The 12,844-nt window shown below is 44.2% G+C and overlaps 1 protein-coding gene across 1 annotated transcript; it reads right to left on the minus strand.

Moving 5' to 3' along the window:
• Positions 1–5,881: 5,881 nt before the first annotated feature.
• TMEM38A (transmembrane protein 38A) lies at positions 5,882–12,838 on the minus strand. The gene is made up of 6 exons (XM_005428524.3): positions 12,759–12,838; positions 10,625–10,781; positions 9,559–9,743; positions 8,365–8,452; positions 8,142–8,259; positions 5,882–7,890 (listed from the first exon to the last, which is right to left on the minus strand). Exons 2-6 carry the CDS (start codon positions 10,768–10,770, stop codon positions 7,666–7,668), a joined length of 762 nt encoding a protein of 253 aa, XP_005428581.1. The 5' UTR covers positions 10,771–10,781; positions 12,759–12,838; the 3' UTR covers positions 5,882–7,665.
• Positions 12,839–12,844: the final 6 nt, after the last annotated feature.

The following is a 12,844-nucleotide window of genomic DNA, read 5'->3' on the forward strand; positions in this document are numbered from 1 at the left end:
AGTGAACCATAATACACCTAATTAAAGTGCACCACCCCCAAGAGAAATGGACAGAAATTGCAATGGGCCAATTAAGAGCCTTAAACCTTCATGCAAACGAAGGATCCGAAAAGAAACCAAAACACCAATCTCTTGTTTTTTAAAAAAAATTAAAGTTTAATGATAATAAGATGGTTATAAAAATAGCAATATAATTAGAGTCATAATAATAATAATAATAATTTGGACAATTTGGATTAGGACAATATGAGACAATAAGAACAAAGAGTTATGGACAGTCTGGGTACCTCTTTCTGGGCAAATAAGCCTGAAAAAGGGCACAGGTAACAAAGGTTTAACCCTTAAAAACAATAACCTGTTGCATATTCATACATCTCATAAATGATGCATAAATTTAATTAAAACACAGGATTCTGTCTGGTCATTGTCAACTTCTTCCTCATAATCCTAACTGAGCGAGACAGGAAGAAGTTCATTTCTCCTGATAATGGGGCAATAAATTCTTTTTCTCTGAAAGATTCAGGTGTCCTGTGGCTGTCATCTCAGTGTGAGTTCTTTCTTTAAAAAGAGTATCCTACATAGCACAGTTTCTATTTTAACATTCTGTTATAACCTAAAGCTATAATTACCACACTACTTCAGAATATTAATACAGCATCACTTTCTAACATAACACACATAATGTCCATTTTAATATTTGTGAAAAACCAATTGTATAAATACACATTTTTCACAAAACCAGGGCAAAAAAACAGGATAATGAGGGGACTTCTGATTGAGAGGAATAGCAGATTTGTCTTTACAAACAAGCTGTGGGGCTGCTGGTAGATAAAACCAGCACTGGGAGATAAAAGAAACAATGGGAAGGATTCCACTGATTGATGAATGGAAAGAGATATTTGCTTTTACAAATAAACTTTAGGTTTGCTGAGAAATTAAATTAGATGTTGAGAGATGAAAGAAACAATGGAGAAGAAAAACCCCTAAATTCCCTAAGAATTAAAAATTAAGAAGGAGGGTTACAGATTAGAGGGAAATCTTTGGTATCAAGAGTATCAGGAAGTCTGAACCTCTCAAGTACCTCAGCCAATGGGGAAAGAGAGAAGGGAAATTGGGATAAAAAGGAGGCTGCATCCTCCAAAAATTCGAGAGATCCCAGGGGAATGCCCCATGGCCTCTCCCTTTATTCGAATGAAGTAAAATGACTTCTCTGTCTCCTTTTTGGACATAAACCTTTGATATGTGTGGATTAATTTTCCTAACATCACAAAAGCTCATAATCTATAATTTCTGTGGATTTTTGCCTTTTCAGGAAACTGAACTGAGCACGTGAGAGACAACCAGTATGAGCCAGAGCAGCTGCTGTGCTTTTCCTGGTTCTCTCATGAAATGAGATTTCAGGGGCTGGTGTCTATCCCTGGCTGGATCCCTCTGGCCTACAGAGGAATAATTAATGAAAAATTAGTAATCTGCATTTATGGGCTCCTTTTACACACAATACTTGATTAATCTCCACAGTCATTTACACAAATAAGAGGAGATTAACCGAGATCCTAATCTGTCATAAATCAAACAGGCAGGGAGCCTTACCTTGAGAGACAAACAGCACAGAGCCTACTCTGGGGTTTAGCTTACATTATTCTAAATCTAATTTAAGCCAACACCAGCGCTCTGAAGATGGATTTTTAGGCTGCATTTCAAGGCATCACAATCTGGGATGTGTTCTCTGCTTCTCCCACTGCATCTCCCTGCCATTGTCACCGATTCTTGTCACACACAAAGAAAATCAGTGGCACAGAGGTCCCCAAGCCTGCAGAGCTTTTTTTGGGAAGCCAAGAGCTGCCAGCTCCATTGGGGAAAGATAGAAAATAAAAACGTAATCACTTGCAAAAAAGCCCAGCAAGACAGAAATCAGAAGGAGAGAAGAAAATCCCCTTTCCTGAGGGATGCTGCAGCTGCCAGGAACTTGTGATTCCTCTCAGGAGCACCAGGGCTGGCGTGAAAAATGCCAATCACTTGTTTTTAAAATTTTAAAAGTTTAACAGTAATAAAATGGTTAGAAGAATAGCAATACAATTAGAGTAATAATAATTTGGACAATTTGAATTAGAACAATATGAGACAATAGAAACAAAGAGTTACAGATGTCTGGGTACCTTTGTCTGGGCAACATAAGGACACAGTTAACAGAGAATTAACCCTTAAAAACAATAGCTTGTTGCATATTCATACATCTCATACATGATGCAAAAATTCCATTCAAATATGGGATTTTGTCTGGTCAGTGTCAACTTCTTCCTCATAATCCTAATGGCGTCATCCTGCCCAAGCAAGGCAGGAAGAAGTTCGTTTCTCCTGATAATGGAGCAATAAATTCTCTTTCTCTGAAAGATTCAGGTGTCCTGTGGCTGCTATCTCACTGTGAGTCCTTTCTTTAAAAAAAAAAAGTCTCCTACATAGCGTAGTCTCTATTTTAACATTTTGTTATAACCTAAAACTATATCTAACACACTATTAATAGAATTAATGCAGCATCACTTTCTAACACAACACGTATAATATTCATTTTAATATTTGTGAAAAGCCAATCATAAAATACGCATTTTTCACAGCTGGGATCATGGGGCAGCAGCAGTTTGGAATGCCGGGTTTTGGGGCAGCTGGCTGTAATTTGCAAATCAAAACCAAACAAAATCAGACAAGGAAATCTTTTCCGGGGACATTCTGGATCTCCTCAGGCTATAAAAATGTTGAAGCCTCTGAACATCTCCGACCTGTTTTCCTGCATTCCAGGCCTATAGCCTACCTGTACCCTAAGGCGAAGATGGAATCACTGTCTCACACCGATTCTTCCTGACATTCACAAGCTCCTTTAAAAAAAAAAATCCCTCCCCACATTCGCTTTTGGCAAGTGAAGGAAGCAGATAAGGAAATATAAATGGCATTTTTTTCTAAGGATAACTGTGTGAAAGATGCAAATGCACAAGTGTGAAAGACAGCCCAGACTCCAAGGTATTCCTGACTGTTGATCTTAGCACCATCAACATCTTTTTGTCGCAGATGTCATCACAGAGGTGAAGTGAGTAGCAACTGTGACTCAGGATGGCAGCGTGGGCTCTGGCGTGATGGGGAAGAGATTTCTCACTCTCTGCCTGTTCCCGGAGCCACCAGCCCCCAACAGCTCGTTCACAGCCTGCTGCCTTCGGAGCAGGATTAAATTCTTAGCTGCGAGGTAATTTTGTGGGTGTTTACCAAGCCATGTTGGTGTCTGATGAAATTCCAACCCCTTTAATTGGCATTTCCTTGTTGGGCAGGAAGGATGAACCAGATGCCTTGGGGCCAATACTGAGAGCATCCTAAAGAGGAAAATACCAACCCACTGTGCAGAGGATTTGGCATCAACAGTGTAATTTCTCCGTTGTGAGTGGTTTGCCTTGTCTGTGTCCTGTTTTCCTGGATGGAAGCAGCTCACACTAAATCCAAACTCCCTTTGAGACCTTTCTGGGAAGCCTTGTATAGATGTATATTCTGATTTCTCGTTATTTGGACAAAGAATTAAAATTTAAGGCCGCAGGAAATGCCATTTTATCCCTGATTTACCTTCCTTAGCATCCTCACAGGAGCCAGTTACATCCTCTAAAGAACAGCACAAGAACCACAAACCAGAGAATCATAGCTAAGGGCCAGAAAAAGCTGAAACACATAAAACTCTAATTTTTAATGCTTTTTTGTGCCCTTAGAGCGCCATTAACAAGCTGCAGGAAGGAGCAGGCATTTGGCAGCTGATCACCTGGCAAGTGTTAAAAGGAACAACTTCTGTAGAGCTCAGGAGACTGCCAAGGTAACTTCCATCTTTATCCTCTGGGTCTTTCTGCTTTGCTGGATTATATAATTCATTTATTCTTTGGACAAAGCGTGCAACAATGTAAATATTGGCATCAATAACAAAAGGAAAAGTGGAAAGCAAGAACACTGGTTGCTCTGGCTTGGTGCTCTTGCACTGGCTTTGCCCTTTCTGAAATTCTTTCCTTTGCCCTCCTCTTTTTGTTACTTCGTTTACTGTGAAGAATTATTAATGCTGTGTGTAAAATTATCCCCTGGGTTTGTTTGTTGTTTTTTTTCTTTTTGTTTTAAATTACAGACACACAAGGCCTGTAGAGCTTTCCCTATCTGTGGAGCTGATCTGCCACCATGGCAAAGCTGCAGGCACCAGGTTTGGCTCTGCAACGGGAAAGGGAAACCTGTCAATCCACATGAAATGCTGAAACAGCAACTGAAACATTTGCTTTTCCCAGCAGGCACCCAGGGCCTCTTTGAGGATTAAACCTACTGCTAAATTTAGCCTGGTCTCACTGGAGTCAGTATCAGAAGTTATCAGATCAGGACATCTCTGGAGGGAATGACGTCTGTCCCTGGAAGGCTGAGCCCTGCCAGGCTCCTGTCCTGGGAGCTGGGAATATTCTGTGGAGCCAGAGACTCCAGAGGAATAATTAATGAAGAATTATTTATCATGGGGTTCTTCAGAGGATATGAAAAACCTGCTCTCATCAGCCTGTTCACAGAGCAAAATAACCCTGACCTGAATGTCACCGGGCAGAATGGTTAAACCACCTGAAATATTGTGACCCATTCTTTTCTGAGCTGGTTTCTTATTGTCTTTCACTGACCTTTTCCATTGATAGATCATGCCAATGGAAATTCCCTTTTCCAGTGCAATTTACACTCTCATCTGCTCTAAATTAAGGAGTGTTTATGAACATTTTAAAAGAATTAAATATGTGGGGGAGACAAGAAAAACCCTTCAAAATATAAACAGGCTTTGCAGATTCTTGTTTGGGTCGATTGGCTGTGTCATGATTTCCTCATCATTCCACCTCTGAGCTGCGGAAATTAATTATTCCATCCCTTCAGCAAACACCCCACTCCCATTTTCTTTCTGTTTGGAGCAGAGCCTGAAGGAAGGAAGGGTCTGGAAAGGTCAGGATGGGCTTTCAGAGGTGCTGGAGCAGCTCTGTGTGCCCACAGCTGTGGTTAAAATGTGCAGCTTTTTCAAATCCCATTTTTGCTTCTTGGGATGAAGGACAGCAGGCTGGAATTGTACCAGCCTGGCAGTGCTGAGCCATGGAAATTCAAGACAAGTTCCATTTCTCTCACTGGGAAAGGCTTCACCAAATGGAACTTGTGATTCCTCTGTGGCTGTTGTCTTCTCAAAACGAATCCCGCTCCTGTTGGGTACTCTGAAGTGTTCAGAGCTTAAAATTCAACCTCCTTTGGAATATTTCTTCTCTCTGTGTTTGATTAGAAGCTGTGATTTGACTCAGTTTGATTTGATTCAGGGTCCAAAGTCTCTGAAGAGCAAAAAAATGCACTCAGAGAGCAGAGCAGCAGCTACAGGACCAGGCTAAGTATTCACTTGTGCAGAGAATTTTGATTTTTTTTCCACTTTTAAATACTGATACTCCACATAAATCTGCTGGAACTGTGTGTGTGTATATTTACCAGTCAGAGGTGAATGCTCTCCTCCCTCTTTCAGTGACAAAAGGAAAAACAGAGACAACTGGTATAAACACCAAAGGGGGCAATTCCTTTTTCAAGGAATAAGGGAATAAGGAAATTTCTAATTTATTCTTATATTTCCAATTTCCTTATTTTCTTCCCTGAAACCTGAAGCTGTCTGCTCTGAGAACAACACCACAAACACCTTTTACCCTGTTATTTCCATTTAGAACAGTTTCAGACACAGCTGTAGGACATTAATTCTGATCTCCTTCTTCAACCAGAATCATTTTGTCCCCAGGTCCTGGTGCCACAGACTCCTGTGTGGCTGGGAAGGGTATAAAGCAAACACAGAGATTTCCTCAGGTGCCACTGGACAAGCAGAGTCACTTCACAATTTTTTATTTGTTGACAGCTTTTATAAAACAAAATTCCCCTTGGATCAGACATCTGATAAAACATTTATTCAGTCTCGTGCATGCTCGTGACACATCAGGTTCCAGCAGAGCAGCATCTGCAGGACCAGACGGAGCTGAAAACAGAATTCCTGCTCTCTGCTCAAGGGGAGGGAAACTCACAACATTAAGGCACTGTCAAACCCCAAACCCACACATTTGACTTTTCCTCCTGGATTTTCCCCTGCTTGCACACAAGGAGGGTTTCTTATCTTTAATTAACCATCAGCTGCAGCTTTGAACAGGGACACACACACACACACACACACACAAACCATCTCTTCTCTCCAATCCTGTTTCCATTCCCAGCTGCAATGGAAACAGCAGCAAACCTCAGTGCCAGGGATGGAAAATGCCCAGTGCTACAACCCCCAGGCTTGCCACTGTCCCTGTGGTGATCCCAGCCCTTGGAAGATGCCATGGATAAGAAGAAAATCAGTTATAAGAACAGCTTTGGACTACTCTAAAAGCCAGAACACAAATGAGCTGACAGACCCCTCCTGAGCCATGCAAGGCAGTTCAGATTCTTCACTCACTGGGCACAAGCTGCATCCACAGCCCAGCAATTTGGCCCCAGGGGACCTAGAGAAGGTAATCAGGATTTTCAGCTGATGTGCTTTTATCAGTCCTTTAAGGTAGTTTTTCATCAGCTGGTGTGAAATGCCCTGCTTCGGCCTTTTAATGTGAATTTAAGAATGTAGGGAAGTTTTTTTCCTGCCCCCAGGGAGTGTTCAGGCTGTCCTGGAGCACACCAGGATCACTGCAAGCCCAAACCAGCTGTGGGCTCAGGGCCACAACTAAAAGTTCCAATTGCAATGTCAAAAAAAAAAAAAACCCCGCCAGATTCAGGTCCTTGCCTTAGGTGCCCTGGCAATTATAAATAAATAATAATAAATACACTCACACACACTCTTCCTGCATCCCACAGGATTACAAACAAACCAGAGCCATGCTTCTCCCCTGGTTCAAGAGTTTGAGGTTTGGGGTGGGACTCAGCAATGCCACACACAGCCCAGGATGGTGACAGTGCCAACACGTGGCACTGGGAGCACTTCACAGCTTCAGAGCTCTTGCAAACACAGACTTGGCTGAGCAAATAAATGTCCTGACCATCAGAACCAGAGGGAACTGAGGTGAACAGGGTTTGGCTCAAAGGCCATGTCATTATTGCATTTAAAATGTCACATTACTTGGAGATATGGCAGGTGTGGGACCTGGGATAAACCAGAGCAGGCTCATACCAGGCCATCCAATTTCCTCGGGTATGAAACCTGATTTCCACGCTGTGTCTTAACAGTTTGTTGTTTTGGCAGACTCTGAAAAGGTCAGTGAAAATTCAAAGGAACTTAAGAGTTGCAGGAGCACAAACCATTCCCCCCCATTCATAAATAAACACAGTGAAAGATTTTACACCAATTGAAAATGCTGCATCAGATTTGCTGACAGTATGGGAAGTGGCACCCACTTCCCACCCTGGCACAAACCTCCAAATCCCTGAAAATCTGATCAGAATAGAGAGAGGCAGAGACCAAGAAGCAAGCAGCAGCACAGAGAGCAAAAATGAAATTCAGGGACCCAGCTGGCAGTGTCCTGGCTTCCACCTCTCCTCTGGAGTCTGAGAGAGAAGGACTGGAGCATAAAGGAGGTCACAGATGGCTTTGAGACTCAGCTCTGGAAGAATTTTCTTGGCCTATTTTCTGCGCCGTCACTTTTTTTATTCAGCTTTTTTTGCCTTCCTTTTCCTGGTGCCTTCGTTCAGCTCCTCTTTGGACTTGGCAGGAGGAGGAGGAGGAGGGTGGGAAACCTCATGGGAGGCCCCGTGGTGGTCGTGGTGGTGGCTTGGGTGCCCACTGGAGACAGAGCCAAAGAGGACGGGGCAGATGAGGTTTTCCAGCGGAGCAAAAGGCGAGGCGTGGGAGTGAGTGGCCGTCATGAAAACCTGCCAAACAACAGGGAGCACCCAGAGATCACCCAGAGCAGGGAAATACTGACCAGTGAACATCCTCCTGACCCCACGGAACATCCCTGCTGCTGCAGCACTCGAGGCACAAGGAGCTGCTTGTGTGATGGAGAATTTAACATTGAATTTCCTAAGCAGATCCTACAGTGAATCCTGTAGTGGCTCAGGAAGGTGAATATTCCCACTTTAGGTTCTGTCATTTGCTGGCAGCAAAGCTGCTGTAAACTTACCTTGCAGACTATCATGAACATGCTGAAAAAGAAGATGAGGTTGGCTTCAGAGATGGGGAGCCAGTGAGTCTGCTGCAGGGTGAAGAGGACTGTGCCATACAGACTGGCCTTTGTAGGGCTGCAAAAGAAAAAAAGAGATTTTCTGGAAGGTTTGCACCCAGCCCTGACTGGTTCTTTCATTCCATTCTTCATCTGCCTGGGAATTCCCAGGCTGCTGACTTACAAGGACATATGAAGAATTTCATTTGTTTCAGGCTTCCAGACCCCACGCAGCAGCTGCTCAAAGTTTGACATCAAGGCCACACCAGAACCTGTGAGGCAGAGAAACCTGTCAGAGCTGGAGCTGCCACAGCAGAGGGCTCTGGATCCTCAAGGGGACAAAGGGTTCTTGACATTCTCCCCAAATTTAGAAGTTAGCCTAAGCCAACAGAGTAGGGCAAACGCCTCCCTGACTTTCTACCAAGAGGATCCTGACTCAGGGAAAAGGCATTTGCCTCTTGCAGTTACTGATGCTCAAGTGCTTGCTCCAAACACAACCTTAAAGAAAACTGACTGGCAGAACCCCCTGAAAAGACCCAGGTGAGGTCAGAGCTCACAGGAGAAAGAATAAAGAACTCCTGACTCCAGCTCTTCAACCACTCTGCAAGGCAGCACAAACACCTGCACAGTGAGAACCTGAGCCCACATCTGCCACCGTCACATTTTCTGAAAAATCCCTTCACCAGGATTTCTTCTCCTGGGAAGCTGAGAAGCCTCAGAGAAAAAGGAAAACAATATGATCTCATTTGCTTCTCCTGTGTTTTGCTGCTTTGGAATGTGGTTTGGACATTGTTTACCAACAGGTGCATGTTTGATTGGTTTCATGTGAATTGTTTTAACTTAATGACCAATCACTGTCAGGCTGTGTTGGGACTCTGGAAGGGGTCAAGGGTTTTCATTATCATTCTTTGTAGCCTTCTGTCTGTATCCTTTCTCTATTCTTTAGTATAGTTTTAGCATGATAGAATATGATATGATATGATATGATATGATATGATATGATATAATTTCACCTCTGGAAGGGGTCATGGGTTTTCATGATCATTCTGTCTGTATCCTTTCTCTATTCTTTAGTATAGTTTTACTATAGCATTCTATAATATAATAAATATAAAATTATATTATAATTATTATATATTGTATATAATATAGATACTATATATTTAGATCATAAAATAATAAATTAGCCTTATTAGCCTAATAATTAATTTATTATAAAATAATAAATCAGCCTTCTAAGAACACGGAGTCAGATTCCTCATTCCTTCCAACATCGGGGCACACAACACAACACACATCCCCTCCCTGCTGCTCCCCCTGAGCTGTCCCCACACTGTCCCAGCCCTCCCTGCAGGCTCTGGAGCATCTCAGGTGTCACCTTTGAGCCATCCCGTGGCCATCATGACGAACCAGCCGTGGTGGTAGAGGTGGTGGGCATGGTGCACGCCGGCCGAGATCTTGCGCACCCGAACCACCTCCTTCATGGCCACCAAGACGAGCTTCACGGGCAGGAAGCTGACACACTTGTAGAAGAGGTTCATGGGGCAGAAAAATATCAGGTACCTGCAAAAAGGGCACAGGTTTGTTCTGATCTGGGACGTGCAGAGAGGGGTAGTGTGGCAGATTGAGTTATGGCAGGTGAAGAAGAAGGAAAACCTAAAAATAAAATATTCCTGATTTCATAGCTAATCCTGAAAGGAAACCAGCATGCAATGAAGCCTCTCTATAGCAAGAGCTGAGTGAGCCCTCAGTAACTCAGAGAGCCCTCACTACTAACACTCCATCTTGAATAAAACTCAATAATTTTAATTCAGAATTTTTTAGAAGTTTGTGTCTTGTATGGTCCAGAAGCATCAGCTCATAGAGAACAAGAAGCTACATGTACTGAAATGTTATTACAAACAGAGGACAGATTTCAAACACTCCTTTTTCCAGAAGACTGCCATATTTTTCAGCCCTGAAAGAAGACATTTCTCTTCTTTTTCTCAAGTATAGAAAACTTGATGGCTGAGAGATTTACTCCAAAACTTCTGTTGATGAAAACTTCACTCACAACAATGCTCATTCTGCCAGGCAAAAGCACCTACAACCCACACTGGGGAAGTTAAAGGTTCATTTGTGCACATTTCAAAAACACAACAAATAAAATGCCTCCAAACCTTCAGGATGTGCCACCCCTTGCCCTGTGTGGGATCCGTGGGCGCTGCTGCTCCTGGCTCAGCAGTGGCTGCTATGAATAGAAGTGCCCCAGCCCAGATAATCACAGCATTAGGCAACTGGGCAGGGAAACTGGGAACCAGAGCCAGGAGTACAAGAGCCTCAAAGACAGCCTCAGCCCACCTCTGCTGTCCCCAGTTAATCCCAGCGAGATCAGAGCTGTGTCCCAACACGTCCCCCACCTCCCTGCAGCCTGTGCCACATCAGGAGGGCTGCAGGGCACTCACCACACTGCTGTGGCCAGGATGACACTGGAGTTGTGGCTGAAGTAGGCAATGGGTGCCTCTCCCAGCAGCAGATCAGCCAGGATGTAGCTCCCAAAGCAGTGGAGCATAGCACAGAGCCAGGAGGCAAAAGGGCTCTTCCGGGACATCTCCACGGCTCCTGTGGAAAAAAATTGGGAATCACAGAGTCACCAGTGGTGGAAAGGACCTTCAAGGCCATCTCAGTGAGAAGATGGATCTAGCAATGAAGCAGGAACCTCAAGACCCAGGAAGAGAGAGGCTGGAGGTGCGTGTTCTCCCACAAAGCAACTCAAAGAAAAGCGCTTGTAAAACAAAATATAAAAGTGTGAAACCCAAACAAGCACCAGAGATGGCCAAGAAATGATCACAGCCTGCAGAACCCCCAAAGGTTTCATGTGAACAGAGAAATTAGAAGTTTATGAACTGGCTGAGAGATTCTCTCCTTTATTTGCTACCATAAAGAACATTTTTTTTCCCTTGAAATCAATGTCTTTTTACAGTCTAAAAATAAAATGCATACTGGTACCATTCTCTCCACTGCTTCAACCTAGGTGCCCTCTAGAATTCATGAACAATCTGTTCAGCTCTTTCATTCATAAGATAACCTGCAAAAATAGAACAGGAATTCTTAATCTTTATTTGAGAGAAGAGGATTTGAGGGTTCTACCCCGCTCCTGTACCAGTCTGGAAATACTTTGTGGTCTCCTCCCACAATCTGCTATGGCCTTTTTTAAAATTCCTGTAGCAATTTTCATCCACCTTTGTACGTTTTCAGGGAAACCTCCCAATAACATCAATTCTGGGAGGTTCTTTCATCACCTTAAACTGCTCCAAAATCCTTCGTGCAGCACTTCAGAGACAAAAACTGTTCAGAGAGCAGACAAAGAGTGAAAATGCTAAAAATGTTGTATCAACATGATTACCTGGTACACCTTAAACAGCAGTAAGTGGATCAGCATGAGCCAAAGCTGTGAGTGCCCAGGCTCTTCCATCCTGGGGGACATTTGAACCAGCTGAAAACACAGCGGCAGCGAGACAGCTGCACCAGCCGAGACATGAAACTGGTTCTATAGGAACCTGAGGTTTAGCTTGAAGCTTAAATTTAGTAACACTTGTTTTTCCTTGGCTCCACAAAGCCATGCTGTCTCCAAGGGGGAAACAGGACGGTTCTGTCCTGACACTGATCCTCAGCCCATAACTGTGGGATGGGAGCACTGCAGGAATCTGGGGAAAAGCACACCCCAGTCTTATCCAGTCCCAAGCGGATTGCTGGGCTTGCATATGTTTAAAAGCTATTTTTGTGAGGGCTGCCTGTTAATTGTTTGGTTCAAGGCTCCATGCTGGAAGGCAGCTGGGAGTGATCAGGCCTGGAAAGGCAGCACTTGTTTACAGGAGTTTAACGGGAACAGCGTGTGGATTGTACAGCTCGGAGGTTGCACAACACGAGGTTTGAAAATCATTCCCGAGCCCGGGGTTGGTCTTCCCTTCAGTCACTGTGCAGTTACCGGGAAACTGCTCAAAACAGAGCATGAAGAGTGCACACATTGTCAAAAACAGAGGGAAAAGGGCGTTTGGGAAAGATCGAGGCACAGCCAGGCTGTGACAAAGGCAGAAGGTGAAAGCCAAGGCACAGGTCTATCGATCTGTGCAAGATAAGCCCAAGAGAACAAACAAAGCAAGGTCAGTTATGGTTCCTGAGAACAGCTCAGGGCATGGTCCAGAGGGTGGGAAAAAACCAAGGTTTTACTTCCAGCCCTTTTGTATATAAATAGGAGGAAGGTGCTGCCACAAAAATATTCAAGCCAAGGGATTGGCCAGAAACACAACTCTCAGTCCTGGGGTGGCAGCCAAGTGACCGAACTGAAATACCTCAATGCTGCCGGAATCCAGCCTCAAATAAAACCCAGGATTATTTCTCAAAATCAGAGTCACGGGTTCGCGGGGGTTTTTCCCTGCTTTATATTTAGGCACAGGTGTCGGAGCTGTGACATCGCCTGTGACAGGCGGCAGGGGAGGGGCACGGGCAGGTGTCAGAACCTGTTGGTGCGGGGCAATGCGGGCTCTGTGCCGGTACCGGAGCTCCCCCCGGGGCCCCCCGGCCAAGGGCCGCACTCACCGGGCTCGTACTTGAGGTAGAGGACGGAGATGATGAAATAGGCGGTGTCGAAGAGCGGGAACACCGGCAGCGCCGCGAAGGCGGCC

The sequence above is a fragment of the Geospiza fortis genome, unplaced genomic scaffold (assembly GCF_000277835.1).
Source record: "Geospiza fortis unplaced genomic scaffold, GeoFor_1.0 scaffold241, whole genome shotgun sequence".
Lineage (NCBI taxonomy): Eukaryota > Metazoa > Chordata > Aves > Passeriformes > Thraupidae > Geospiza > Geospiza fortis.

Coding starts and splice junctions, on each gene's coding strand:
- TMEM38A (XM_005428524.3), bottom strand. CDS start 10,770: ATGTCCCGGAAGAGCCCTTTTGCCTCCTGGCTCTGTGCTATGCTCCAC. Junction 8,453..9,558: donor GGCCACGGGATGGCTCAAAG/GTGACACCTGAG, acceptor TCTGCCTCACAG/GTTCTGGTGTGGCCTTGATG. Junction 7,891..8,141: donor TGTTCATGATAGTCTGCAAG/GTAAGTTTACAG, acceptor GTTGTTTGGCAG/GTTTTCATGACGGCCACTCA.